At 65.2% G+C, this 27,597-nt stretch overlaps 4 protein-coding genes and 1 long non-coding RNA gene across 9 annotated transcripts; all 5 read left to right on the top strand.

Moving 5' to 3' along the window:
• The first annotated feature begins 534 nt into the window (after nt 1-534).
• On the top strand, nt 535-4,402 carry LOC132340741 (tubulin alpha-1A chain). Its single transcript, XM_059871802.1, has 4 exons — nt 535-658; nt 2,173-2,395; nt 2,478-2,626; nt 3,244-4,402. Exons 1-4 carry the CDS (start codon nt 656-658, stop codon nt 4,222-4,224), a joined length of 1,356 nt encoding a protein of 451 aa, XP_059727785.1. The 5' UTR covers nt 535-655; the 3' UTR covers nt 4,225-4,402.
• A 3,100-nt stretch (nt 4,403-7,502) lies between these two features.
• Nucleotides 7,503-11,632, top strand: TUBA1B (tubulin alpha 1b). Its single transcript, XM_059871709.1, has 4 exons — nt 7,503-7,664; nt 9,203-9,425; nt 9,508-9,656; nt 10,465-11,632. The coding sequence occupies exons 1-4, from the start codon at nt 7,662-7,664 to the stop codon at nt 11,443-11,445; spliced, it is 1,356 nt and encodes a 451-aa protein (XP_059727692.1). The 5' UTR covers nt 7,503-7,661; the 3' UTR covers nt 11,446-11,632.
• A 578-nt stretch (nt 11,633-12,210) lies between these two features.
• LMBR1L (limb development membrane protein 1 like) lies at nt 12,211-17,862 on the top strand. 3 transcript variants are annotated; one of them, XM_059871707.1, is made up of 17 exons: nt 12,211-12,430; nt 13,930-14,014; nt 14,303-14,339; nt 14,482-14,621; nt 14,708-14,811; nt 14,880-15,006; nt 15,107-15,175; nt 15,333-15,397; nt 15,508-15,583; nt 15,694-15,777; nt 15,986-16,062; nt 16,145-16,222; nt 16,316-16,389; nt 16,494-16,584; nt 16,799-16,865; nt 16,956-17,117; nt 17,197-17,862. In XM_059871707.1, exons 1-17 carry the CDS (start codon nt 12,359-12,361, stop codon nt 17,253-17,255), a joined length of 1,467 nt encoding a protein of 488 aa, XP_059727690.1. In that variant the 5' UTR covers nt 12,211-12,358; the 3' UTR covers nt 17,256-17,862. The 3 variants fall into 3 exon arrangements, with proteins under 3 accessions (XP_059727690.1, XP_059727689.1, XP_059727691.1); XM_059871706.1 differs by having other exon boundaries at nt 15,691-15,777; XM_059871708.1 differs by lacking the exon at nt 14,482-14,621 and having other exon boundaries at nt 12,373-12,430; nt 15,691-15,777.
• Nucleotides 17,863-18,871: 1,009 nt separating this feature from the next.
• On the top strand, nt 18,872-23,775 carry DHH (desert hedgehog signaling molecule). Its single transcript, XM_059871710.1, has 3 exons — nt 18,872-20,090; nt 21,557-21,818; nt 22,382-23,775. Exons 1-3 carry the CDS (start codon nt 19,779-19,781, stop codon nt 23,047-23,049), a joined length of 1,242 nt encoding a protein of 413 aa, XP_059727693.1. The 5' UTR covers nt 18,872-19,778; the 3' UTR covers nt 23,050-23,775.
• Nucleotides 23,776-24,629: 854 nt separating this feature from the next.
• On the top strand, nt 24,630-26,385 carry LOC132340772 (uncharacterized). Of its 3 annotated transcripts, XR_009490007.1 has the most exons (3): nt 24,630-24,874; nt 25,522-25,822; nt 25,911-26,385. It is a non-coding gene; the product is annotated as an uncharacterized LOC132340772 (long non-coding RNA). The 3 variants fall into 3 exon arrangements; XR_009490008.1 differs by having other exon boundaries at nt 25,683-26,385; XR_009490006.1 differs by having other exon boundaries at nt 25,522-26,385.
• The last annotated feature ends 1,212 nt before the right edge of the window (nt 26,386-27,597 follow it).

Raw genomic sequence — 27,597 nt, 5'->3', positions numbered from 1 at the left:
GAGGATGGGGACCAGGGCGTGGCTGGCTGGGAATGGGGGCCAGACTGTGACCAGGGATGGGAACAAGGGGATGGCTGGGGACAGGGACCAGGGTGTGGCCGGAGATAACCGGGAACTCGGGCAGTGGCCGGACAAGGGGGAGGGCTGCATCACCGGGGATGGGGACCAGGGCGTGGTCCTACCCCGTGTACCGGGAGCCCCGAAACCAAGAGACCCATTCCGGGCAGTGGAAAAACGGGAAGAACGGGGGAAAGGAGCTGTGGGGGGATGGGGACCGTGGGATGGGGACCCGAGCGTGACCACTGGCTCAGCCGAGACCGGGGACCGGGGCGTGGCAGGGACGGTGCCAAGGACACAGCCGGGGCCCCTCCGGCGGCGGGCGGGAGCCAGCGGCGGGGCCGGGCCGTGGCCGCCGCAGCCCCCGGGCCCCCCTCCCGCACCGCCCGGCCTTTGTCTGCGGCTGCGGGGGGGCATTACCTCATTCCGGGCGACCAATGGCCGCCGCTGCCGCCGGCCCCGCCACCCCCCCGGCCCCGCCGCCCGCCCCGCCCCGCCGCCGCTATAAAGCCCCGCACCGAGCCCCGCGCTCCGCCGCGCCTCTTACATCGACCGCCTCAGCGTCGGGCTGTGAGACCGCCCCGGACCGACCGCCGCCATGGTGAGGGGGTGCGGGGGTGGGTCGGGACCTTGTCTCTATTCCCACAATCCCTGTTCTCTTGTCCTCCATTCCCGCCCGCCCCATCCCTCCCACCCCCGGACCCCTGGTTTTCCCCGGTGCCAATCCCCACCCTCCCATCGTAGTCTCCGGTTTTCATCCCCCGGCCCCCGTCTCGCCGTTGTCTCTGGTTCCCAACCCCCCCCCGATCTCCATTCCCAAGGGCTTGTCGTCCGCCTCTCCCGGGATGAGCCCTCGGCGCCGGGACTCCTCCCGCACCGGGCGTGGCTCCCGTTACACCGAGTAAAATGTGTCGCCCGGGACCCAGCCCCGAGTGTACCTCCGGTTAAATGGGCCTGGAAGGCTCTTCCTGCCTCCCCCGGGACCGGCCCCCGAGCCCGCAGCGGGCGTGGCTCCCGTTAAACCGGGCAGGATGGGACCTCCAGGACTTAGGTCTAAGCTGCCATAGGGCGTGGCTCCCGTTAAACCAGGCAGGATGAGACCCCCGGGACGTAGCGCTGAGCTTCCATAGGGCGTGGCTCCCGTTAAGCCGGCCAGGATGGATCCCGGGCGCTGATCCACGGTACCGCACCGGGCGTGGTTCCTATTAAACCGGGCAAGATGAGACCCCCGGGACCGAGCCCCGAGTGTGCACCGGGCGTGGCTCCCGTTGGGCAGGATGGGACCCTGAGACGTAGTACTGAGCTATGGTTAAACCCGACAGGATGGCTCCCGGGACCGAACCCCAAGCCCAAACCAGACGTGGCTCCCGTTAAACCGGGCAGAATGGGTCCCCGGAGCTTAGCCCGTACTGGGCGTGGCACCGGCTGAAAGGGGCAGGATCGGGACCCCATCTTTCGGTAACCAGCCACCGTCCGTCCCTGGGCGTGGCTCCCGTTAAACCGGGCACGACAGACCCCCGTTCCCCCCCCCCAGCTCCGGTGCTGAGCCCTCAGCCTGCTGCGCTGGGCGTGGCCCCGGTATAAAGAGGGAGAAAGTGTCCCCGGTGCGGGGTGGGCAGGGCGGAATGCCCCCCCCCCCCCGTGCTGAGCACCCCATCCCGCACCAGAAATCGAAGCACGGCAGGATGGGACACCCAACCCCAGTCCCGCACTGGGCGTGGTCTTGCTTCGAGTGGGGCTCGGGAAGGCAGGAGGAGCCCACGGTGCTGAGCCACCCTGGGGCTTTGCTGGGTCTCATCAGGGCAGGGCGGGGCAGGATGGCAACCTCGGGTCTCCCTGTCTCACCCTGGGCGCAGCCCCAGTCCCTCAGGGCAGGATGAGCCACAAGTGCTGAGCTCCCCATCCCCCACAGGCAGGGTGCCAGCAGTGATGGGCACACGACAGGATGGGAGCCCTGCACTGGGAGCACCCCCAGACCCAGAACAGTGGGTGCGTCCGGGCAGGATCCGGCACCATCCAGCCTTGAGGAGAGACCCTTTCCAGCCCGGTGGGTGCCGGGGTGGGACAGAGAGGGGACAAAAGGGGTGGGTGACCCAGTGCCGTGTGCCCCCGCAGCGCGAGTGCATCTCCATCCACGTGGGCCAAGCGGGCGTGCAGATCGGCAATGCCTGCTGGGAGCTGTACTGCCTGGAGCACGGCATCCAGCCCGACGGGCAGATGCCCAGCGACAAGACCATCGGCGGGGGGGACGACTCCTTCAACACCTTCTTCAGCGAGACGGGCGCCGGCAAGCACGTGCCCCGGGCCGTGTTCGTGGACCTGGAGCCCACGGTGATCGGTGAGGGCGCGGGGGGCGGCCGGCGGGGCGGGCGCTGGCGGCGGGCGCTGGGTGCTAACGGGGCCCGGGGCTGTCCCCGCAGACGAGGTGCGCACGGGCACGTACCGGCAGCTCTTCCACCCCGAGCAGCTGATCACGGGCAAGGAGGATGCGGCCAACAACTACGCCCGCGGGCACTACACCATCGGCAAGGAGATCATCGACCTGGTCCTTGACCGCATCCGCAAGCTGGTAGGGGCACTGGGGGGTGCAGGTGGCGGGCGAGGACAAAGCCTCCATTCTGTCTTGCTCTCCCTTCCAGACTCGCTGGGTTGGGTTTAGATTTAATTTATTAATTAATGTTAATCCTGTTGTGCAGTGGCTGCCATTGGCCGGCAGCGGGACGCGGCGCAGCTGGAGCTGGAGCGGCTCCACAGCGCCGCAGCCCCCGGGCGCTGCTGGTGCTGAGCTCGGCAATTCCCTCTTTGTTCCCACTTGGCTCCTGATGTGGCCAAGTCCAGCTGCGTGTTCTGGGGACGGGCAGCCCCAAACCGGTCCATTCCAGAGTCATGTGGCCGTGATAGTTCATGGTCAAACTTGTCCCCACTCTGCTGCTGAGCCAGTGGCAATTCTGCACTTTGAGGTGCCCCTGGGCACCATCTCACCCCAGAGGCCAAGAAGCTTTCCTAGGTGACTCACCATGAGTCAGTGGGTACACAGATGGAGTCAGTGCCACCCTGTCCCCCATCCTGCTGATTCTGGCTCTGCTCCTGGAAAGCCCCCAAATGTCCTTGTGAGGCCACGGAGAGGAAGGAGTAACTTCTGCTGCCTGGAGTAAACATGCCTCCCCACCTCTTCCCTCCTGGCAGGCTGACCAGTGCACAGGGCTGCAGGGCTTCCTGGTGTTCCACAGCTTTGGCGGTGGCACCGGCTCTGGCTTCACCTCCCTGCTCATGGAGCGGCTCTCTGTCGACTACGGCAAGAAGTCCAAGCTGGAGTTCTCCATCTACCCGGCCCCGCAGGTGTCCACGGCCGTGGTGGAGCCCTACAACTCCATCCTGACCACCCACACCACCCTGGAGCACTCCGACTGTGCCTTCATGGTGGACAACGAGGCCATCTACGACATCTGCCGCCGCAACCTGGACATCGAGCGCCCAACCTACACCAACCTGAACAGGTTGATAGGCCAGATCGTGTCATCCATCACGGCCTCTCTGCGCTTTGACGGAGCCCTGAATGTCGACCTGACAGAATTCCAGACCAACCTGGTGCCCTACCCCCGCATCCACTTCCCACTGGCCACCTACGCCCCGGTCATCTCTGCTGAGAAGGCTTATCACGAGCAGCTCTCGGTGGCTGAGATCACCAACGCCTGCTTCGAGCCGGCCAACCAGATGGTCAAGTGTGACCCTCGCCACGGCAAGTACATGGCGTGCTGCCTGCTGTACCGCGGGGACGTGGTGCCCAAGGATGTCAACGCCGCCATCGCCACCATCAAGACCAAGCGCACCATCCAGTTTGTGGACTGGTGCCCCACCGGTTTCAAGGTGGGCATCAACTACCAGCCACCCACGGTGGTGCCCGGGGGCGACCTGGCCAAGGTGCAGAGGGCCGTGTGCATGCTGAGCAACACCACGGCCATCGCCGAGGCCTGGGCCCGCCTGGACCACAAGTTTGACCTGATGTACGCCAAGAGGGCATTCGTGCACTGGTACGTGGGGGAGGGCATGGAGGAGGGCGAGTTCTCGGAGGCCCGTGAGGATATGGCTGCCCTGGAGAAGGATTATGAGGAGGTGGGGGTGGATTCTGTGGAAGGGGAGGGAGAGGAGGAAGGGGAGGAATACTAAACTCACAAGGGTGCTGCTGGAACAGGGAACATTAACTAGTTGAAGACCCCGCGGGGTCTGTAGCAGTGTGTGCGCCGCGCTCTGTCCTGTCAATGGTCTGTGCTTCAATGGAAAAAAGTCTGTGATGGACTCACCCGTCCTCTCCTGTGGGTCTGAATAAAAAGCATTCCCTGTCTTACCCTGCCTCTGGTGTCCTCACTCCCTGTGGTAACGTCCCTCCCTGGCTTTGACACTGTCCCCACCAGCACATGACACACTCTGCAGTCCCTGTCTACACCCAGGGTCTCCAGCCTGTCCCTGACCGTGTGCTGGGGGTTGTGGTGAGCTCAGCACCCCGCAGACCCCCCCCCAAAATGGTCCTCCCAAACCCGTGCTCCTTCCTCTCATCCTGCTGGGCTCAGTGTTGTGCCCCCACCCCAAGAGCTGGGGAAGTTGAGTGGGTTGGGTTTTCTTTGTACCAGGAGTGAAGTGAGCCTCACGTGAGCACACTGGGGGCTTAACTCCTCAGTGTGGGCTGGAGATGCCCCCCCTATTTGGCAGAAGTCTTTGGTATCTCAGCTACCTCCTCTTCCTGGGCAGGGGAGGGGCTGCATTGCTCTGGGGGTGGGGAGGGGAAGCTCTACCCACCACGGGTGGGAGTGTCGGGGATGAGGGTTCCCTTCATCCAGCTCGGTGTCTGTGGATACATGAGGCTCCTCCAACACCAACCACAATCTGTCCTCAAGTTCCTCTGGCTCTTTCAGGCAAGAGGAATTGGCCCTGTTGGTCCCAGCCACTGGGGGGGAGGGGGAAATGTCATTTCAGCCCCCTGGAATGGGGAGAGCTGCTTTACCCTCCCTTTCTTCTCCTTTTACCCTCTTTTATCCTATCCCTCACGGCTCCACACAGGGATAAATAATGAAGGGGAAGCTGAATGCAGAGTGAAACTTGAGAGGGTGGTGCAGCTGGGGGGGACCCCTGGGACCCTCAGTTGTGTGGTGCACCCCTCCCTCTTATGCACTACGAGCTCAGGCTAAGCCTTGATGAGCAGCACCAGGGCCAAGTTCCCAGGAATTTGTGTTGTCAAACCAACTCCTTGATTTTAAGGAACAGCCTTGGGAAGTAATTTTTTCTGAAGGACAATGCAAGCACGACAACATGTTTGTTATCCAGCTTTCAAAGGAAGATACAAATTGTAGCCAGGATAGAAAATTAGGATAACTAAAAAGCCAACACTTGCAGTGTTAAAACCAGCAGGTCCTGAGTGAGACCTCCTGGGCTCACCAGGAGAACTCTCCGGGATGTTGAACTCACGAGTTTGGGATTCTTGGAGGGTGAACACAGCTTGGGCTGATCCCCCAGAATTTGGGGCTCAACCCTTGGCCTGTTGAGAAGACACAAAGGCACTGATGTCAATACTGAACTCAAGAATTTTTTACAGGTATTTACACCTGCACATGATCTTCAGGTATGTGTGTGTGCAGGGGTGAATACTCTGTAGCAAATGTCTGAGGAATGTTGCTCTCAGATTCTTAAGTGCTTCAGATTCATAAATAAAATAGGCCGGTGCCTTACTATTGTGCCTATAGTAAATTCTATATGAATCTGTTGGTAAATTATTTAAATTAGGCTCTGGATTAAGTGCTCTTAAGCCTTTAGGCTTAAACTGTTGGTCAAGCCCAGGGCTCAGTTTGACAATGGGGCAGGGGGTCCACTCTGCCCCTTCTGACTCAGTGGGAAGATCTCAATTATTATTCCATTTTAACATTCTTTTTCTATCTTCAGCCTCCAGTTCATTTTTGGCCAAATCTAGTTTCACACTGATCGATTTTAAATTTTAGCCCCATTTTCCTCGGCCGGCTTTCAGTACTGAGTCACAGAGGGAAGTCACCAGTGAATTCCGTTGCACTTTCACTTTAACATTAAACCTGCTTTGGCTCGTTTTTCAGCGACCCAAAACACTTCCTAACCCCATTCCAGAGGTGACGTGATGCGCGGGGAATTCGGGGGGGTGTGTAGCGAACCCCCCCCTCCACAAACAGAACCGGCAGCAGCTCTCCCAGCACCAGCCTCCCCCCAAGTTCCACCCGGGACCCCCAATCTGACAGCGGGGTGGGAGCCCGGAGCGGGCAGCTTGAAGGGGGGTGGGGGCAGCCGGTTCCTCCCCGGTGGGAACGGCGGGGACGGAGCGGCCATGCGGCCACGCGGCCAGGGAGGCAAATGGCGGGGAAGCCACGTCAGCGCTGCAATGCAGCTGCGGCGGATGCTGCCGCCGAGCCAGCCCCGGTTGGGCTCGGCTGCCCGGTGACCCCGGTGTGGGGCGGCTCCGGTGCGGCGGGAGGAGTTGCGGAGCCCCCTCACCCCCTCCCCCAGCAGCGAGTGCTGCCGAAGTGGCCGCTGGGTTTTCTGCAAAGCTCTTGGCAAAACAGGAAGGGGATTATTGGGTGCAAATAGCTCCGGGGATTAAGTGGGGGCTGGGGATGGCGCCCCCCCATCCCCCCCCGGTGCTCTCCGTGGCATCACGGCCGGGCACGGAGCTGCTCCACTTTGGGGGGCACAGTGGGACCCCAGCACGCCCCCTGGTTTATGGCACTCACGGTGGTCCCCCTGTGCTGCCGACATGGTAGAGACAGACCGCACCCTGAAAAACGGGATCCATCCATTCCCCCCCCCCCTCAGGGTGCGAACCCCGCGGGGGGACCCCGGACCCCCCGCATCGCGGTGGGATCCAGGGGTACAGATGGGCTGGGAGGGGCCGGGGGGTGCAGATGGACTTGGGGGGTGCTGGGGGGGAGGGGGCTGTGCAGGCTGCAGATGGTCTGGGAGGGACCCCCGGGGTGCAAATAATCCGGGGCGGGGGAGGGGGCCGAGCGGTGCAGATGGGACAGGACGGGGGGTTCCGCCCGGAGAAGCCGATTAACAACCCGGGGACGGCGGGGGACGACACCGGGCGCGGTAGCACGTGCCGCCGCCCCCCCTCCCCCCACCCATGTCGCAGTTTTCCTCCGCAGCGGAGCCGCACCGGGCGGGCGGGGCGGCGGAAGGGGGGGAGGACGGGCGGGAACGGCTGTGCCCCCCCCATCCTACGCGACAAACGCGTTACCGGGGGGGCAGAGCACCACAGGAAGGTCAGGCCCCCCCGTACGCCGCACTCACCGTACGGGGGGCCTTTCGCAAACCGAGGGGAGGGGGTGCACCCCACGGCAGGAGGGTCCCCGTCTCCCCCCCCCGCCAAAAGCCCCGCAGCGAGGAGGGCGGAGGAGGCGGAGCGCGCCACGTGCCTCAGCCAATCCGCGGTGAGATCGCCTTGATGGACGGGCGCTGAGGCCAAAAGGAGCGCGGGGCGGGGGCGCTCGGCCCGCCCCCCGGGCCGGTATATAGCGGGGCGCCCGGGGGCGGCGGTAGCTGGTACTTGCGTCGATTCCTTGCTTGTCGGGACGAGTAACCGAGCCGCAGCCATGGTGAGGGGAGGGGGCTGGAGAAACCTGGGGGACGGGCCCGGGGCATGGCGGGGGAAAGGAGGAGCAGGGCTGGGTCTGGGGGTGCGGGGGATGGGGGGATGTGGGGGGAAATGGGTGCGGAGGGGAGGTGAGGAGGGGGAAGGAGTGGTGGGGGGGCGACTTCGGGGGGAGGAGAATAAAGCGGATGGGTAAAAGGGTGGGGGGGCAACATGTCGAAAAGTTGGGAGTGGAGCGGGGGGTACGGATGGGGACGTGGGTGGGTAGAGGTGGGTATGGGGGTGTTGAACAGGGATAGAGGATGAGGTCCTTGATGGAGGGAGCACCCCTTTGCGGGGGGGGGGGGGGGGTCAAAGCAGTCCTGGGGTGGTCGCACGTGGTCTGCGGTAGCCCACCGGGGTGGGGGCGGGGCCAGCCCGACCGTTACCGTTCCCGCGCGCGGGAAGGCGCGCGGCGGGGGCACAGCCCCGCCCCTCGCAGGGGCACAGCCCCGCCCCCTCCGCATACCCATCCTTCCCCCCTAAATCCAGCCCTGAACCCCCCCAACCTCACCTCACCCTCCCCCGAAACAAGAAATTCCCTGTTTCCTCCCCAGCGAGCCGGTGAGGCTGATCCCGCTCCATGACTCCTGGGGGGACTCATGGGGGTCACCCTCCGCTCCAGATCCCCCCCAAACCCCGGGCTCCCCCCGCCCCGGGTGGGAGGAACGCGAGGAGCAGGTGGCGCGGGGCAGGGAGTGGCCGGGAATGTGCGCGACCCCCCGGGGGTGACGCCATCGGCCCATCCCCGCCGTTTCGGGTCAGCTGGTGCAGTCCCTGCCCCGCTACCGCGCTGAGCTTCCTCTTCCTCCTCCTCCTCTCGACCTCGCCCTGCCCAAGCAGCCCGGCTGGAAAATGTCCTCCCCCGGCGCCATTTGGGAGCAGATGGTGGTAGCTGCGGGGTGGTGGGACCCCCCAGAGGGTGCCCACTGGTGTCTGCGGTCTGTTCCCAAACACCGATGTCACCCCACAGCTCCCTCCTCGGATCCTGAGTGGCCCCAGCAGAGCTCAGCCACTCGTTGGGGTGGCACTAGGGCGCAACTGGGGTTGGGGGGGGGGGGGGGGGGGCTGAGCTTGAGCCCCTATGAGATCCCCCACAGGGCAGGGTCACAGCTCCCGGGGGAGGGGGGGCAGGATGGGACCCTCGGAGCTGAGCACACTCTGCCCTGGAGAAGAGATGTTCCCTGAGATATAGGAGTGTCCCTGTCCACAATGGAGCCAGGGATGGAGGGAACTGGGAATAGTGGAGACCAGCAATAACCCTGGGGAACCCCAGTTCCTGGCTCTGTGGAGTGTGTAGGGTGAAGGGCACCAGCTGGTGCAGGGTCTCAGCCCCTGGGGAGGGGGAGCAGGATGGTGCCACCAAAGCTGAGCACAACGGGTGCGTCTGGGCAGGATCTGGCCCCATCCAGCCTTGAGGAAAAACCCTTTCCAGCCCGGTGGGTGCCGGGGTGGGACAGAGAGGGGACAAAAGGGGTGACCCAGTGCCGTGTGTCCCCGCAGCGCGAGTGCATCTCCATCCACGTGGGCCAAGCGGGCGTGCAGATCGGCAATGCCTGCTGGGAGCTGTACTGCCTGGAGCACGGCATCCAGCCCGACGGGCAGATGCCCAGCGACAAGACCATCGGCGGGGGGGACGACTCCTTCAACACCTTCTTCAGCGAGACGGGCGCCGGCAAGCACGTGCCCCGGGCCGTGTTCGTGGACCTGGAGCCCACGGTGATCGGTGAGGGCGTGGGGGGCGGCCGGCGGGGCGGGCGCTGGCGGCGGGCGCTGGGTGCTAACGGGGCCCGGGGCTGTCCCCGCAGACGAGGTGCGCACGGGCACGTACCGGCAGCTCTTCCACCCCGAGCAGCTGATCACGGGCAAGGAGGATGCGGCCAACAACTACGCCCGCGGGCACTACACCATCGGCAAGGAGATCATCGACCTGGTCCTTGACCGCATCCGCAAGCTGGTGAGCGGCCTGGGGGGTTCTCGTGGGGTGGGTTTGTCCCTGCGGGGGGTGTGGGGACAAAGGGCAGCTCCAGGTGTGCCTGGGCAGGTCCTTCTCAGTCCATCAGTGCTTTGGGGCAGAGAGAGGGGTTTTGCCAGGAGGGATCTCCTGCCTTCCTGTTGGGACCTGCATGACCCCTGTAGTGCCTCCAGGATCTGGATGGATTTGTTGTGAGTCATGTGTCAGCCTGCAGCACATCCTGGCTCCCTATGGGGTCTGGATCCTCTAAGTGATCAGGATCAGCCCCTTCCCCTTGACCTGAATCCCTTTACTCAGGGCTCTGCAACCCCACCAGGACAGGATGTGCACCCTGAGCATGGTGTATTCCATGGCTGTGATGGGGCTTGTGGGATTCTGTGTCATTTCAATCCCTGGGAAAACCTCATTTCATCCCTTTTGTAAGGTCATGTGAGGTTTCCCTTGATCTGGATGCTGATCCTGCTTGACCGACTGCTTATGAGCAGCTGTGCAGAGTATTTAACTCTTGCTGGGGCAGCTCTAGTGGATTGCCCCTTCCCTCAAGGAGATTGCCGGGGTCATGGGAGGAAGCAGCTGAAGGGAGGGGGCGGGAAGGAGTCCCTTCTCCTTCAGGGCATGTCATGCTTTAGCACAGGGTGCTGTGGCTGGAAGTGGAATGGATAGAGGTGCCCCAAATTTCTGAGATCCTTGCAGGAATTGTGTCTTCATGGACAAGTCAGCAACTCCAGTAGCAGCTGAGGTTCAGAATTCCTGACAGTTTGGTCTTGTTTTCTTCTTCCCCTCCTGGCAGGCTGACCAGTGCACAGGGCTGCAGGGCTTCCTGGTGTTCCACAGCTTTGGCGGTGGCACCGGCTCTGGCTTCACCTCCCTGCTCATGGAGCGGCTCTCTGTCGACTACGGCAAGAAGTCCAAGCTGGAGTTCTCCATCTACCCAGCCCCACAGGTGTCCACGGCCGTGGTGGAGCCCTACAACTCCATCCTGACCACCCACACCACCCTGGAGCACTCTGACTGCGCCTTCATGGTGGACAACGAGGCCATCTACGACATCTGCCGCCGCAACCTGGACATCGAGCGCCCAACCTACACCAACCTGAACCGCCTCATCAGCCAGATCGTGTCATCCATCACGGCCTCTCTGCGCTTTGACGGAGCCCTGAACGTCGACCTGACAGAATTCCAGACCAACCTGGTGCCCTACCCCCGCATCCACTTCCCACTGGCCACCTACGCCCCGGTCATCTCTGCTGAGAAGGCTTATCATGAGCAGCTCTCGGTGGCTGAGATCACCAACGCCTGCTTCGAGCCAGCCAACCAGATGGTCAAGTGTGACCCTCGCCACGGCAAGTACATGGCGTGCTGCCTGCTGTACCGCGGGGACGTGGTGCCCAAGGATGTCAACGCCGCCATCGCCACCATCAAGACCAAGCGTAGCATCCAGTTCGTGGACTGGTGCCCCACCGGTTTCAAGGTGGGCATCAACTACCAGCCACCCACGGTGGTGCCCGGGGGCGACCTGGCCAAGGTGCAGAGGGCCGTGTGCATGCTGAGCAACACCACGGCCATCGCCGAGGCCTGGGCCCGCCTGGACCACAAGTTTGACCTGATGTACGCCAAGAGGGCGTTTGTGCACTGGTACGTGGGGGAGGGCATGGAGGAGGGCGAGTTCTCAGAGGCCCGTGAGGATATGGCTGCCCTGGAGAAGGATTATGAGGAGGTGGGGGTGGATTCTGTGGAAGGGGAGGGAGAGGAAGAAGGGGAGGAATACTAAACGCTGGGTTCCTTCTGTCACTGTCGCATGTCCATGAAATGTCTGCTTCAAACACTTGAGCTTCCTTGTGCACTGCATGGGGTTTGGCCCCGTGGGCTCGGCCAGGGATATGCTGTCCTCTCGGATGTGATCATGCAGATTTTCCATGTGTCTGTACCGTGTCTGTGAATAAAAGGCTTTAAGAGAAGCTACACTGTGTCGGATACAAACCCTCTGTGTCAGTGCCCACTCTCGCCCGGGCCGGCTGGCCCCATCCCATGGGAACAGACTGTCCCTATTGTCTGTGCCCAGTGAGGCAGCTGGCATGGTACCGCTGTTACCCGAGCTGCCCAGCAGAGCTGGGGGGGGTGAAGCCCCCACATCACTGCGTTCACAGGGTGGGGCCTCGTGCTCGCTACTTCTGTGCTCCTTCATGAGCTGCCTGTGATGCCCCCGAGGCGGGCCATGCCCTGCTGGGTGGCCCCAGCCCTGCCCCCCGCGGCTCTCCGTGATTAGCGCACCCGGGATTAGCCGCGTCCCGGGATTAGCTCCATCCCTGCTCCTAATTCCGGGGCGCTGCGGTGGGGCCGCGGGCCCCTGGGAGCGGCGGGCGGGCTCAGCCTATCAGCGCGCGGCGCGCAGCACTTCAGCAAATGAGCTTCGCCTCATTCAAGCCCCGGAGCCAATGGGCGGCAGGGGGCGGGGCCTGCCGGGCCCGTTCAACCCGTGGGGAGCGGATACTTTGTAGCGCGGAGCGGGGGCGGGGCCACGTGAGGGGCGGGGCCTCCCACGGCGGCGCTGGGCTGGACGCGGCGGGCTCGGAGCGGCGATTCCCGGCGGTACCGGAGCGGCTGGGCCGGCGTGGAGGTACCGGCCTTGGCGTCCTGCCCCTGCCCGCCGCAGCCCTGGCCGGCCCTGCCATGCTGGCCGCAGAATGGCTCCTGTGGAGCAGGACGCGCTGGCCGTGCGGGAGCAGCTCTTCCACGATAGGGTCCGCGAGTGCATCGTGAGTGCCCGGGGGCCGCGCTGAGGGGCGACGGGCGGGGAAGGGGCTCGATGTGGTGGGGAGAGGTGCGAGGGGGTCTGGGAGCTCGCAGCCCTCCGTGGGACCGTCGGGATCCCCGGTGGCAGCTCCACACCCCATGCTTATCGGGGCCAGAGCCGCCGCGGCCACGTGTACCCAGCAGATAGCGGGTGCCAGGGCTGGACCCTGCCAAGCCCCTGCCGCGACCCCTCTGCCGGCTCCAGCCATCCCAGCTGCGCTCCCGTTGTGCTGGGAGTGTTGGGCTGTGTTGGTGTCAGAGCCGGACCAGCCCCATGCCAGGCTCCTGGCCCTGTCCTTGTCCCCAGGCCAGAAGCTCGGGGTCAGCAGGACCCTACAGAGCCCCTAAACCTCGGCTACAGCTGGGGTTGCTCCTCTGCTTCTGCTGCCACAGGCTCAGGGATGGGGATGACCTGGATGTTCTGGTCCTGGCATCTCCTGAGGGCCATGGGGGTGCTGCGGGCACGGCAGCCAAGTGGGCTGTGACCAGCAGTGCCAAGGCTACCTTGCCACAGCCACATTCAGTGCCTACAGGGGGGAGCTGGTGGCCAGAGCCTGGCAGCTCTGCCTTGGAGCCCCTCAGACCTCCATCTCGGGGTGCTACATCTCAGCCAGGAGCCCTTGGCTTGGCACACAAAACTTACTTAGCCCAACTTCACAGAGTAGAGGAGGAATTGGGGGTCCCCGCACCAGGCAGAGCATTGGTCTGTGAGGTACAGCCCATGGCAGGAGGGAACCTGTGGCCTGAGACCCTTCACAGGGTGGGAGCAGGAGCAGAAGGACCTGCTGGGTGCTGCCTTTCTGGCAGTGCAGAGCTGGGCCAGCTCTGGGGGCTCCCTGGCACTCCCCTGGCACATCCTGGCCACCCTCAGGCAGGCTCAGAGCACCCCCAGCCAGGCAGAAGGGAGGTGCCACAGCTGCTCCCCACTGCACCTGTGCCAAGGTGGAGGATTCAGGCGACCTTTCCTCATCCTGACGCGTTCCCAGAGGGATGAAAGGTCGCCGTGTTCCCTGAACATCGCCTGCGCTGGCCTGACCTCGGCGTTCCAGCGGGGGCAGCAGGGACACCGCAGATGTCCTTGGCTCCTGACTCAAGGCTGTCCTCGTGGCTCTGCCAGCAAGGCCAGGGCTGTGGGATCCAGCAGCTCAGGGATGTCCCACGGGGTCACAGATTTGCCAGCACAGGCTGATCAGACCTTCTTGGGTGGGCTCTCAGCCCCACTCCCTCCCCGGTCTGGGTGCTGTGCCAGCTTGTGGGCACCCATGTGTGAGCCCTGAGTGCAGACATCATTGAACAGATAGGTCTGAGCACACCAGTGAGGTGGAACCAGGGCCAGGAGTGGAAAAACAAATAGGGTGGAGCTGACAAGCCCCAGGGCTGGCAGCATCCCCTGGGGCTGGAGCTGGGGTAGGAGCGCTGCCCTCAGGGCATGCCCACACTGCCCACTCTCCTCTGCCCACAGATCTGTGCCCTGCTCTTTGCCAGCCTCTACATCCTCTGCCACTTCATCATAACCCACTTTAAGAAGCACACAGATTTCACAGCAGGTAAGAGAGTGGGAGCTGCCAGAGCCAGGCAGCCCTCAAGAGCCACATTCATCCTCCTGAGGATTTTCCCTGTTCCTCCATTGCTTTTGGCCTCCCCCAGCATCCCCAGTCCCACCACAGCCTGATTACTGTGACACCAATTGCTGCCCTAGGTGGGAATAAAGGCAGAATTCCCTGGGAGGATTTCTGCAGCATTTGGAGTGGGGAGAACTTAGGCAGGGGGAGGCAGCAATGCTCTGGGCAGCCCTACCTCCCCCAGTCCTTAGGTTTGGGATTTTGTCCCCGCAGTTCACGATGACGAGGATGCTGCTGTCAACAGGATTGCGTAAGTTCCCACTTGTCCCCTTCCTCAGCCTCTTCCTCAGCCAGGACACCATGTCCTGGGTGCTGGTGGTGCTGGGGGGCAGAACTGGGCTGTGACACCCTGAGGAACCCTGATCCAGAGGTGGTGCTTGTCCCTCTGGCAGGTTGGGGCTCTGCACCTTCACCCTGGCTGTAGCACTGGGTGCTGTCCTGCTCCTGCCCTTCTCCATCATCAGCAACGAGGTGCTGCTCTCCTTCCCCCAGAACTACTACATCCAGTGGCTGAACGGGTCCCTCATTCATGGTGGGTGACCCTGGGGTGTCCCCAAACTCTGTGGGTCAGCCCTGCCCTGCCTGGGAGCTCACCCCATGCTGTTCCCCCTCTTCCAGGCCTCTGGAATTTGGTTTTCCTCTTCTCCAATATGTCCCTGGTCTTCCTCATGCCCTTTGCCTACTTCTTCACCGAGTCAGAGGGGTTTGCAGGATCCAAGAAGGTGAGTGATCCTGTGCTTGTCCCCCACGTCCCCCTCTCTGTGGCTCCCTCCTAACCCAGCTCCTGCAGGGCATCATGGCCAGGGTGTATGAGACGTCGGTGGTGCTGCTGCTGCTGACCCTGCTGGTGCTGGGCATGGTCTGGGTGGCCTCTGCCATCGTGGGCAACGACGCTGCCAGCCGCCAGTCGCTCTACGGTGGGTGAGCTGGGCCCTCCCTGCTCCAGGATCAGACCCTGGCGCTGAATGGAACAAGGGGATCTCTGGGGCCACTGGCCTGATCCTGCTGTCTCTGCAGATCTCTGGGAATATTATCTGCCCTACCTCTACTCCTGCATCTCGCTTTTCGGTGTCCTGCTGCTGCTGTGTAAGTTGTGTCCCCACGAGGCCCTGCTCCATCCAAATGGGGTGTGGAGGGGCCATGGCTCACAGCTGAAGCCTCCAGGATCCTTCTGGGGGTGTGGGGAGGGGTAGGATGGTGAGGCACCTCCTGTTCAGCCTCTCCTCCCACCATCCCACCACAGTGTGCACCCCCTTTGGCCTCTCCACAATGTTCACTGTCACTGGGAAGCTGCTGGTGAAACCCCGGGTAAGGTGTCCCCCCGCAATCCCTCTGCCCCAGATTTGGGGTGACTGCCCCCAGGGCTGCCATTCACACAGCCCAGCAGCCGCTCACAGGCTCCTCACCCACCCTTCCAGCTCCTGGAAGACCTGGATGAGCAGCTGAGCTGCACAAGGTTTGAGGAAGCCGCTGTGTCCCACAGGATCCGCTCTGGTGGGTGCAGCTGCTTGGCAAAGGGGAGCACGGGGTGGATTGGGGGACCCTCAACCCCACCACAGGGGAGCCTTCATCCCTCCTGAGCCCCTTGGGTCTCTCCCCAGCAGGCAAAGCTTCCTGCTGGCTGAATCTGGACATGGAGATGCTGCGGGAGCAATTCTTTGCCATCCGGAGCAAAAGGAGGAAGCTGGGTGAGGAGCTGGCCTGGGGAAGGGGACACTGGGTACCCTCCAGCCTGGCACTGGGACCACTGGCCCCCGGCAATCCATGGAGGGAGAGTGGCTGGGAGATGGGCTGGGGGCTGGTACCCCCCCACCCTGGCACTTTGGGGCCCTCTCAATCTCCTGCCCTGGGGTGGGAGCTGTGCCCCTCTCTCACCTGGGCACCTCCTCCCCACAGAGCTGCGGCACCGAGCATCGCCCTGGCAGAGGAACCTGGGCTACCCCCTGGCCATGCTGGGCCTCCTGGCACTGACAGTGAGTGGCCCTGGGCTCCCAGGGGAGCTGGAGGTTGTCCCCATCCTCACCACTGCCCTCACTCCCTCCCTGCTCCTCCCAGGGCATCTCTGTGCTCATTGTCTGCTTCCATGTCCTGGAGCTGCTGCTGGATGATGCTGCCATGCCACGGGGCATCCAGGTACCCACCTGGGGGCATGGGACAGCTCAGGGTCGTGTCCCTGGCTGCTCTGGGGACCATTCCTCCCCAACCTGCTCCCTCCTCTTCCTGCAGGACGCGTCCCTGGGCCAGGTTTCCTTCTCCATCTTCGGTTCCTTTGGAGCTGCACTGCAGGTTGTCCTCATTTTGTATCCTTCAGGCGGGCACTTGTGTCCCCAGCGATGTCCCCTGTGTCCCCAACACTGTTCCCAGTGCCAGCCCATCCTGTTTTCCTCCTTAACACTCCTTGCAGCTATCTAATGCTCTCCTCTGTCGTGGGCTTCTACAGCTCCCCCCTGTTCACTCGGCTGCTGCCAGAGAGGCAGGACACCCCCCTCACCAAGGTGGGAGCAGCAGGACGGGGCTGGGGGGCTCCTGTGGGGGTGCAAGACCCTGTTCCCTACTCTGTGTGTCCCTGTGCTGTCCCCACACGGGAGGACAGTGTTCCACTGCCAGGCAGGACCCCCCTGTGTGTCCCTGGCATCTGGAAAGTTCCTTCCCCAGCCTGGGGGTTCCCTGCAGCAGCACCGCCCCCCCAAACCTCCTCCTTCTCCCCAGATCATCGGGAACTGTGTCTCCTTGCTGGTGCTCAGCTCAGCACTGCCCGTCTTCTCCAGGACACTGGGTGAGCATCCCAGAGGGACTGGGATGATGCCTGGATGGGGGTGGCCCCAGAATTGGGGTGCCCTGACCAATGTACCCCCACCCTGTGCAGGGATCACCCGTTTTGACCTCCTGGGGGATTTTGGCCGCTTCAACTGGTTGGGGAACTTCTACATTGTCTTCCTCTACAACATGGGCTTTGCTGGGCTCACCACGCTGTGCCTGGTCAAAAGGGTCTCCTGGGCAGTCCAGGCCGAGCTCATCCGTGCCTTTGGTGAGGACAGGGACACGGGGGTGGCTGCTGGGGTGTCCCATGTCCCCCACCCTGGCTCTCACTCTCTCCCTGTGTCCAGGTCTGCACAAGCTGCCGCTGCCCGTGACGCGCTGCCGGACCCGCAGCAAGCCCTGCTAGGGCTGGGGGACAGGGACATGTCCCCTCCCCTCACTGTGGTGGCCACCAGGGTGGCTGCCAGCCACAGAGTTGGCCCTGATAGCGCCTGGTGCCTCAGGGACATCAGAGCCCCTCAGGGAAAGCTGAGACACCTTTGGGGGTTGCCCCCACCGCTCTGTCTCAGCTGTTGTGCTACTGAGCCTTGGCCTTGAGCCACATCCCCAAGGGGTGTGGGGTCCCCCCGAGGCTGTGCTGGCTGCAGCCCCCCCACCCCCCATTTACATACCTCGTGCAACAATCACTGGACCCCCCCACCCCCCGACCTCCCCTGGCTGCTCGCTGGGGTCTGGTTGAGTTTTAAATGCTGCCCCACCTGTCCTGACACTATGAAAGGGACTCCTGTGCCCAGAGTCACTCCACACTCCACCCCTGTGTCACTCTGGGGCTGCAAGGGGACACTGGTTGTCCCCTGCCCACCCCGAGGTCTTTGGGGTCCCTAATGGGGAGGCCTGGGGTGCAGGGGACAAGCTCCCCCCTCTCCAGCTGCTTGATGTGATGAGTAAGTCGGGTCTCTGTTACAACAAAACTTGTTTGGAGAAATAAACAGTGACTGGTTTTTATATAAAAATACTTGAATCTGGGGGTTTTATTCTTCCCAAGGGCAGGGCCGAGTAGGAAAGGGGCAGGGGTGGGGTGTCCCTGCCTTGGGGGGGTCACAGTCCTGCCCCTCCTTATGGGCCCTATGGGGCCATAATTAACCCTCTTCCTGGTTGGGGTTAACGAGCTTCTTCCAGGCAGGGCAGCTCCCTGCCCACTGCCCGGGCTGGGCTGAGGGACCCCGGGGGTGTTGGGGGGCTCCAGGAGGCTTCGGGGTACAGGCTGATCTCCCCAACGTGAGGAGCAAAGCAGAGGCTTCACCTCCTGGCACGAAGGGTCGTGCAGCGAGAGCGGAAACTGCCCCGGGAACCGGCCCCCCACCCATCCTGCCCCGGCTGGGGCCGAGCCAGGCCGCCCCCCGCCCCTCCATGGCGGGGGTGGGGGCCCAGGCCCCCCTCGCCGCCCCCCCCGGCTGGGGCCGAGCAGGAAGCGCAGGAAACTTGGTTTATATTGCAGGAAATGAGGCCATCGGTGCCCGCGATTTCCCCGCGACCTGCTCCCCTCCCAGTCACCCCGGGCTGGCACCGGGGCTGCGGGGAAGCTGGGGGGGGGGGGGCGGGACCCCCCTCCGACCCACTCCCAACCTTCCAGGGCGGGACCCCCCCCCTCCGACCCATTCCCAACCTTCCACTACCCCGCTGCTGCCCCCCCGCCCTCGCCGAGGCCCGCAGTGCCCTTGGGTGCTTGGCCGGGAGCGCTGGGGGCACGGTCCCGGTCCCGGTGCCGGTGCCGGGGGTGCCCCGCTCCTGGAGGCGCCCATGGCGCTGTCGGAGCCCGGTGCCAGTCCCGGAGCAGCCCGGCCTCGTCCTCGGCGGTACCTGGACCCCTGGCGGAGCCCGGTCCCGCTCCGGGGGTGCCCCGGTCCCGGGGCGCGGAGGGGCAGGTCGGGGCAGGGCAGCCCGGCGGGGGCGGCCCCGGGGGATGTGGCCGCCGCTGCCGCCGCTCCCGGGGGCCGGCTCCGAGGCGGGGCCCGACGGGGCTGCCCAGCGCCGGAGCCGAGCGGCCACGGTGGGGGCAGCCCGGCCGGGGCGGCGCACGGTGCCGACCAGCACCCAAGGCAGCCGGTACCGGGGGCTGGGCCAGGAGCGGGGACCGGGACCGTGGGTCGGACCGAACAGAGGGGACCGGGGTAGTGCCAGGGAGCGGGTCCCGGGAGCGGGGCTGTGCCAAGGGGACGGAGCAGGTGCGGACGCCGGCGGCACAGCCTTAGAATAACGAGGGTCCTCGGTGCAAGGGACAGCGGGAGGAAGAGAAGGACTGGGACGGGGAGAGAGGGGTCCCCGGTCCCAACAGGCGGTGACAGGAGAGGTCCCAGGACCAGAATAGCGGCATTCGGATGGGATAAGGGGGGGGGTCCGGTACCGGGGGCGCAGTGCAGGGACCGAGGAGAGGAGGAAGCACCAGAGCGCGGGATTTAGACGGGAACGGGGAGCAAGACTGTGACGCGGAGTCAGATCCCGGTGCCGGTCCCGAGGCAGCCCAGTGCCAGAGCCAGGGCATTGCCTGGAGCTGGATGCCGGTGCCCGGTGCTGGGACGCCGTTCTGCGAGGGCTTTCCCTAAGGCTGGGGCTGTGTCGGGGACTTCCCGGGACCGGGGTGCAGGCGAGGGGGTGCTTATACCGTGGGCGCGCAACCGGCGGCGCTCCGAGTGGGTGGCGGCACCGGCGAGGGGGGGTACGGGGGGGTGGTCAGTCGTCCCGAGCGGCCACGGATCCCGCAGCAGCGACGGGACCGTGGGTGTGAGAAGGAAACGGCGCCGACCCGCCCCTGGCACCGCGACCATCTAAAAGCCCCGGGGCCACCGCACCGGGACCATGCCCGCCCCAGCCGCCCGTGCCCCCGGCGACTGAGCGGGACCCGCGGAGGCAGCGGGGCCCGGCGGGCGGGATGCCCCGGTGGACGCCGCTCGCCCTCGTCCTGCTCGGGCTCGCCGCCTGCCTGCTGGCCGCGCCGGTGCTCGGCTGTGGCCCGGGTCGGGGCCCGGTGGGGCGGCGGCGGCTGGGGCGGCGGCAGCTTTCGCCTCTGCTCTACAAGCAGTTCGTGCCCAACGTGCCCGAGCAGACGCTGGGGGCGAGCGGGAAGGCGGAGGGCAAAGTGCTGCGGGGCTCGGAGCGCTTCAGGGACCTGGTGCCCAACTACAATCCCGACATCATCTTCAAGGACGAGGAGAACACGGGGGCGGACCGGCTCATGACCGAGGTGGGGGCTGCGCCCGGCCCGGCCCGGTCCGGCCTCGCTCCCGGGGGCGCGGGGGCGGCGGGGGGATGGGCGGGATCACAGCGACCCTCGACAGGGCTCATGGACCTTTCTCGGTCGGCACCGCCGGGCTAAGGGGCTCACGGAGCTTTCCCGGTCGCCACCGATCCTCTCCAGGGCGCATCGATCATCCCGGGGCTCACGGATCCTCCCGGGTGGCACCGACCCTCCCTGGGAGCACAGAGCCTCCCTGGGCGCAGGGTCCCTGCCGGGGCCGCACGGTATCTCACCCCGGTGCCACGCTCCCTTCCACGGCCCTTGGCAGCGGCGCGGCAGCACCGGAGCCCCGGGACGAGGCGGTCCCGTCGCGCTGTGCATTCGGGACCGTCGGGGATTAACGGGACGTGATGGCACCGGGGGCACGAGGTACCGGCGGCTCCGCTCCCCCAGCGCCGCCGCGCCCCGGCCCCAAGGAGAGCGCGGAGGGGGAGGCTCCCGTACCCGTACTCTGCTCGGGGGGAATCCGGGGCGGCGGGAGCCCGGGACGCCGCGCGCCCGTCGGGATGCTCAAGGTTGCCATGGCGAGGGGCGGCCCCGCGGTCGCCATGGCGACGGGGGATGCTGCGAGTGGTCCAGGCGGCGCCGGCAGCTCCCGCGAGCCGGGACGGCGGAGGCGGCGGGGCCGGGGCGGCGGGGCCCGGCGGAGCCGCGGGCGCGGAGCAGGCCCGGGGTGCGGGTGGCTGAAAGGGCCCTTTGTGGCCGTGGCGGCATTCCCGGGGCCTGAGGTCAGCTCCGGGCTGGAAGGCGCCTATTGTGGCCGGGCCGGGCCGGGCCGGGCCGAGCGCATTCCTGCCCCCCCGCCGCTGCCGCCCCCCCCCCCCCCCCCCCCCCCCCAGCACGGCCGCCCCGGGCCCGCGCCCCGCACTCCCGCCCCCCGCAGCCCCGCGATCCCGGGAGCCGCTTTGTTGAACGGGGGAGGGGGGGCGGGGGCACTGGGGCACTGAGGGACGCTGTGACATCAGCGGCTGCGGGGGGGGAGGACGGGGCAGTTCCGACCCCTGCACCCCACTGCTGATGGGGAGAGGCACCCCGGAACTGCCCTGCTCTCCCTCTCAGCCCAGATTTGGGGCTGGTTCAGGGTCAGCTGCCCCCAGCTCTGCTTCACAGCCCCCCCACCAGATTAATCAGTCACAGCCGTGGCCGCGGGGAAGGTGACACCGTCCCAGTGCCCGTCCCGGTCCCTTGCCCGTTCTGCCCGGCTGCCCGGGGAGCAGCTCCACCACGGGACCCCGGGGCACGTTAAAGTTCAACCCACATCCAGCCAGGGGGGCAGCTTGCCCGTGACCCTCTGTGCACCCTGGGGGGGCACCCCCACAGCAGCCCCTTTGGGCTCCCTCAGAGCCCCTTACAGGCCTAGTGTCTGTCTGTCCCTGTCTGTCATGGCGAGGGTGACACCGGTGTCCCCACAGCGCTGCAAGGAGCGTGTGAACTCGCTGGCCATCGCCGTGATGAACATGTGGCCGGGGGTGAAGCTGAGGGTGACGGAGGGCTGGGATGAAGATGGGCACCACCTCCCTGACTCTCTGCACTACGAGGGCCGGGCGCTGGACATCACCACGTCCGACCGTGACCGCCACAAGTACGGCATGCTGGCACGCCTGGCCGTGGAGGCCGGCTTCGACTGGGTCTACTACGAGTCCAAGGCGCACATCCACGTCTCTGTCAGAGCAGGTACCACGCAGAAGGGGCTGCCACCAGGGCAGAGGGCTGCCATGCCCATAAACACCCCAGCCCACAGCCCCTGCTGCTCCCCCTTGACATCCTGGATCCGTGTGGGATCGTTGCTCTGGTTGGTGTCTGGCCCCAGCCCAGCTCTCCCTGGCCTTCCTGGCCCCCTGATTGGCAAAAACCTCACTTTCCCCTCTAAATTTTGGCCAGATGGAGACAACCTTGTGGCTCACCTCCTGGTATGGGGAATAGCAATGCATCCCCCAGCTCCACAGCCCCACAGTTGCTCCAGCCAGCAGTTGCCATCCAGTCCAAAAGTGCCAATTGACAGAAAGTGAAAATGGCCATAAATGTCACCGTTGGAGCCCGGAACAAAGGGCGTCAGTGCAGGGTGGACAAAGGGGCCCTGCAGCATTCAGGAGCTGCACGCAGGAACTGGGGGAGCTCTGGAAAATAAAAATACCCGCTTTGTTCCGGGGGTGCTTTGGGGGTCCGGGGCTCGCTGTTTCCCCTCTGGAGGTGGAGGTGACCGGTGGGGACACCAATAACTCTCTCCATCCTCCCAGATAACTCGCTGGCTGTCCGCACCGGTGGCTGCTTTCCCGGCCACGCCACCGTGACGCTGCAGAGCGGTGAGCACCGGGGCCTGGCTGAGCTGCGCCGGGGCGACTGGGTGCTGGGCGCCGAGCCGGGCGGGCGCCTGGTGCCCACTGAGGTGCTGCTCTTCCTCCACCGGGACCTGGGCCAGCGTGCCTCCTTCGTGGCCATCGAGACAGCCAGCCCAGCTCGCAGGCTGCTCCTCACTCCATCCCACCTGGTGTTCACAGCTCGTGGGGAGGGCAACGGCTCCGCCGCCTTCCTGCCCATCTTCGCCCGCCACGTGCGCCCGGGCGACGCCGTGCTGGCCCACGGGGCCGGCGGGCAGGGGCTGCGCCCCACGCGGGTGCTGAGGGTCTCTCGGGAGGACGGCGTGGGGGTCTTTGCCCCGCTCACCTCCCACGGCACTTTGCTGGTTAACGGGGTGCTGGCATCCTGCTACGCGGTCCTGGAGAGTCACCGCTGGGCCCACCGGGCTTTCGCGCCCCTCCGCCTCTTCCACGGGCTCCTCTCGCTGCTGCCAGCCCACCCCGAGGTGGGCAACGGGACCGTGCCAGAGGTGGGCATGCATTGGTACTCCCGCCTGCTCTACCGGCTGGCCGGGGGCGTGCTGGGCCACGAGGCCCTGCAGGTGTAGGGGTGCCTGCCCCCCATTTCTGGCAGGTGATGTCACACACCAGATGCCAAACACGGGGCTCCAGCCCTGGGCACCCCTTGGACCTGGGGAGGAGGGAGAGGGGTGCCCTCAGTGCTGTGGGGAGGTTGGGGCTCAGCACAGCCCTGGGACGTGGGGTGGAGTGGCACGGGGTGGCCCCGGGATCTGGCTCAGCCGTTTCCTGTGTCCTAGAGCCCCCCATGGCTGGCCCCCATGCCCAGACCCCCCTGGTATTTATTGCTTCATTAACCACTGCACTGGGGCTGGGGTTGGTGCCTGCCAAACCCCAGCCAGGCAGCACCAGACTCTGCCCTGGGGCCAAATCCAGCTGGGGGGTTGCCAAAAACACCCCAAGACTGAGCACTGGGCAGCAGTTCCTGCCCGTCTCACTGCTCTGGGTCTGTCCCTGTCACCCACATGGTGGCTGGATGGGTGTCTGCAGTGGGCACCGGGTGTCTGCCACGGGCACGGGCACCCCATGCCAGGTCCAACTCTAACCATGCTAACTGCTAACCCGCCCTGCTTGAGAGTTTTATTTTTCTATTTATAAAAGGTAATATAAATGTCCCCCATGCCTGCCTGCCCTGGCAGAGGGGCTCACCCCACGGGGCAGGGGGCAGCCTGCTTTTAACCACTTCAGTTTAAAAAAAACCCAAAAGAAATACTACTATTTAATTGTTTGGGAAAATAAAGAAAGTCTATGGCCCTGTTGGAGCTGTGGCTGGGGAGTCTGGAGGGGCTGGAATTGACCATCCTGGGGGGCTTGGGGTCCCTGGGGCTGGGTCTCCTGAAGGGTTGGAGTATCCCAGGGTCTGGGCGTCATTGGGGTGGGGTCAGGCATCCTGAGCAGCTGGGATATCTTGGAACTGGGTAGGGCATTGCAGGGGGCTGGGGGATCCCTGGGGGTTTGACATTCTGGGGCTCTGGGGGTCCCTGGTGCAGGAGTAGGGAGCCCACTTCCCCCTGGCCTTTCTGGCCTCCAGATGAGTAAAAAAACCTCACTTTCCCCTCCAAATTTTGGCCAGAAGGAGACAACCTCGGGACTCAGCTTCTGGTGAGGGGAATAGCAATGCAACCCCAGGAGGATGTGGGTCCCGGGGCTGGGCTTGGGCACTGCAGGAAATTGGGGTATTTTTCAGGCTGGGGGTCCCTGAAGATTGATTCGGACATCACGAGAAGCTGGGGATCCCTGGGGGTCATCCTGAAATATCCCCGGCGGCCTGAGGGTCCTGGTGCAGGGGGAGGCAGCAATGGGGATCTCGGGGAGCAGGAGCCGTTTGGTAGGTACGGGTGTTCTTGGGTGTCTCCGGGCCGAGACAGGTTGTGGGGGGGATGGGGGAGACACAGGACCAGGACATTCCGCGGCCCCCTCCCCATTCCCGCTCAGATCCGCGATCACCACGTGGCCACGGCCCTTCCCTCTGTTTTTCATGAATGGAGAGCCCCTCCTGCCAAGGCGCATGCGCGGCCCCTTAGCCCCTCCCCTCTTCCCGGCGCAGCCAATGGGAGCGGGCGGGCGGTGTTGTGGTCACGTGCGGCCGCCGGTGTAGTGGCGGCGGCCCCGCCCCCCGGCACGGCGGGCGCTTTATTGCGCTGTGTGCCGCGCCCGCCCGCGCCGTCCCGGTCCGGCACCGCCAGGTTCTCATCCTCGGTTACCGGGCCGTGGGTCCGTGCAGGGGGACTCGGCCTGGGGGTGTCCTTGGCTCCGGAGAGGGCGGCCCTGCCTTCCGGGGGTCTCTACGTGAGACCGGGGCTGCTCCACTGGGGATTACCGGGAACGGCGGGTGCACCGGATGGGCGCAGCACGGTGGGTCCCCACCCCAGGTGGGGGTTTGGGGCCGTGTTCAGCCTCGCCGGGACCCCCTGTGGCCCCGGGCCTGTGGCCCCTGGAGCCCCACCGGGAGGGGTTCCCGTTTCTCCGTCCTGTCCCGTTTGATGCCGGGACCACCCAGCCGTGCTGTTTCCCCCTCCCTCCCGGTAAAACCTCCCTGCCCACCGGTTCGTGGAGAGCTGTGAGCCCACGGTGGAGAGCAGCAAGTCCCGAGTGGGTGGGAGGCTGCCCACCCGGGGTCTCTCTTCCTGATGCCCCTGTGGGACCCCGGGTGATGAGGACAGATGTGTCCCCGTTTCTGTAGGGGGTGGCTTGTGTGCCCCAAAACCTTGTGCTGGGGGCTGAGGTGCCCCTGGAATAAGGTGGAAGTGGGTCTGAGCCTTAAGGGGAGGATTTGGGGGTCCCAGGCAGCCCCCTCATGCCTGGTGTCACCCTTGCAGCTTACACGGTGGTGGTGGGCAAGGAGGACTTCCATCTGCAGCTGGGCAGGTGATGCTGGGGCAGTTTGGGGGTTCTGGGGGTGTTGTGGGGCTGTTGGGCAATTTGGGGGGGTCTGGGGGGTGTTGTGGGGCTGCTGGCCTTGCAGCCACCCCTGCCACCAGTTTTGTTCCCCCTCACTCCAGGACGAGTCCTGCCACACTCCCTCATCATCAGCATCCATGGCTCCATCCTGATCCATTCGGTGACATCCCTGGGGGACCCCTGAGACTGGGGGACAAGTCACCTGGGACAGGGAGGACACCTCGGTGGGATGAAGTGCCTCGATATCCCCTTGTCCCCACAGCTTCCAGGTGGTCAAATCCTCCACAAGAAGCTGAGTTGGGGGAGGACATGGCAGGTGCTGTACCTCCTGGGGAGGGGGTCCCAGGGTGGTCTGGGCCCTGATCCTCCCTGTGCCCGTGGTGCTGACCTGGCCCTGCAGAGGTAAGGGAGGGTCTGGGGTCCCACGTGTGTGTCTGTGTGTCCCACTGGCACATCCTGCCTGTCCCCTGCTGTTCTGCTGTGTCCCCAGCTGGGAGGTGAGGACGGATGGAGGGAAGAAGCTGGTGGAATTGTGAGGGGCCATTTTCCTCAAGTCCTCAGCCAAGGAGAGCCAGGTGTGGGGCACAGAGCTCACCTGGAGCCCCAATATGCTGGCACTGATGTCCCCTCAGCCTCAGGTGACCACAGGGATCTTCATGAAGCTCACTGAGGAGACTGACAAGCTGGACAAGTCCTGTGGCAGATCCAGCAGCCTGGTGTGATCCCTGGGGTGGGGCAGACCCTTCCCCAGAGCCCTCCTTTGGGGGAGCCCCTCACTTTGCACAGCCTGTGGAGCTCACAGGGGGCTGGGGGCTCTCCCCCCAGCTCATCTCTGCTGCCCCCCCCACACACAAGGACAGGTCGGGGCCGTTCCTGCTCCAGCAGCTGGGGCTGAATGCGGGTGTTGTTCCCCCGGACCCGTGGGAGTCGGGGCTGAAACAATTAAACCTTGTTTTGTCTCTAAACCCCTGGATTGGGGGGGTTGTTCCTTGCTGGGGGGGGGGAAGGCTCCCTCCAACCCTGGATGTGCCCCCTCCTCATGGGACTGAGCACCCCAAGGGCCTCACTGGGACCCTTGGGGGGTTTTGAGCCCTGTCCACCCCCCATTTCTCTTCCTGAGAACTTCAGCTCCCGCTTCGTGAGCGTGGGGGGGGCTCTGGCTGCGGTTCCCCTTGTGGCTTATCTCCACCCAGTCGGGCTAATTGTTGCTAATTACACAATTATGGTGGTAAAGAGGAGCTGGAGCTGCTGGGGGTGGGGGGGCGTGAAGTGCTATTGGGGTGCTGGGGCAGAGTGGGGGGTCCTGGGGGGCTGCAGCCCCTCAATTGCCCTCCCAGATCGCTGGGTCTGAGGGTTTGGGCTCCCGGGGGCCCTGGGTCTGAACCCCCTACCCCTCCCCGGGGGGGTTCAGGGTCCGAGGGGGCTGATGTGGCCCCAAACGGGGGGTACCGGCCCTGTGTACCCCTTAGGGTCCGGGATGACCGTGCGGTGGGGGGGAGCAGGAACGGCTGCTCCGGGGATACCGGAACCGGGCGTGCCTGGTTCAGGACCGTGGCTCAGCAGCAGCAAGCGGTGGCCGTGAGCTGGGACCGGGACCGGGCTCGGCGGCTGCTACCGGGGATTCCCGGATAGGTGCAGCCGCTACTCCAGGGATACCGGCAGTGGGCACAACAGCTCTTCCGGGTACACCGGGATCTGTCCCGGCGACTATGGGGAACCCTGATACCGGAGACACCGGCCGGGGGCACGGTGGGCGATCTCGCTCCTGCCGGCTGCTCGGAGGACTCCCATCCCGGACCCCACCCTCCCTTCCTCTAACCCCCATCGCGCTCCGGGAGGCCTCCCTCTATCCATCCTCGGGACCGCCCCGGTGCCGGTGCCGGTCGGGGGGCGGAGCCAGGCGCCTCTAGCCCCGCCCCCTCGGTGCCCACGTGCGCTCCCGCCCCGGCGCCGCCGGGGTTAAGCGCGGCGGAGGGATCTCCCCCCCCGCCCCGCCCGGCAGCGTGCGCTGCGGCCGCGCGCGCGCCGTCACACCCCCCGCACCCCCCCCGCGGCCGCAGCGCCCGCCCGCCGCGCACCGTCTCCCTCCGCCCGCAACCCCCGCCGCCCAAAGTAGTGCGGGAGCGGCGGCGCCCCCCGCTCCGCGGCTCCCCCCTAGGACCCAGCGCGGCGGCGGC

The sequence above is a fragment of the Haemorhous mexicanus genome, chromosome 33 (genome assembly GCF_027477595.1).
Source record: "Haemorhous mexicanus isolate bHaeMex1 chromosome 33, bHaeMex1.pri, whole genome shotgun sequence".
Taxonomy (NCBI): Eukaryota; Metazoa; Chordata; class Aves; order Passeriformes; family Fringillidae; genus Haemorhous; species Haemorhous mexicanus.
The sequence above is the reverse complement of the archived record's forward strand: the minus strand, read 5'-3'. Positions and strand labels throughout refer to the sequence as shown.

Excerpts from the sequence above, each read along its gene's own strand:
- LOC132340741 (XM_059871802.1), top strand. Across the intron at positions 2,396-2,477 it reads CCTGGAGCCCACGGTGATCG|ACGAGGTGCGCACGGGCACG; the intron begins GTGAGGGCGCGG and ends CTGTCCCCGCAG. Across the intron at positions 2,627-3,243 it reads TTGACCGCATCCGCAAGCTG|GCTGACCAGTGCACAGGGCT; the intron begins GTAGGGGCACTG and ends CCCTCCTGGCAG.
- TUBA1B (XM_059871709.1), top strand. Across the intron at positions 9,426-9,507 it reads CCTGGAGCCCACGGTGATCG|ACGAGGTGCGCACGGGCACG; the intron begins GTGAGGGCGTGG and ends CTGTCCCCGCAG. Across the intron at positions 9,657-10,464 it reads TTGACCGCATCCGCAAGCTG|GCTGACCAGTGCACAGGGCT; the intron begins GTGAGCGGCCTG and ends CCCTCCTGGCAG.
- LMBR1L (XM_059871706.1), top strand. The coding sequence starts at position 12,359 with ATGGCTCCTGTGGAGCAGGACGCGCTGGCCGTGCGGGAGCAGCTCTTC. Across the intron at positions 15,398-15,507 it reads AGCTGCTGGTGAAACCCCGG|CTCCTGGAAGACCTGGATGA; the intron begins GTAAGGTGTCCC and ends CCACCCTTCCAG. Across the intron at positions 16,585-16,798 it reads AGGACACCCCCCTCACCAAG|ATCATCGGGAACTGTGTCTC; the intron begins GTGGGAGCAGCA and ends CCTTCTCCCCAG.
- DHH (XM_059871710.1), top strand. The coding sequence starts at position 19,779 with ATGCCCCGGTGGACGCCGCTCGCCCTCGTCCTGCTCGGGCTCGCCGCC. Across the intron at positions 20,091-21,556 it reads CGGACCGGCTCATGACCGAG|CGCTGCAAGGAGCGTGTGAA; the intron begins GTGGGGGCTGCG and ends GTGTCCCCACAG. Across the intron at positions 21,819-22,381 it reads CCACGTCTCTGTCAGAGCAG|ATAACTCGCTGGCTGTCCGC; the intron begins GTACCACGCAGA and ends CCATCCTCCCAG.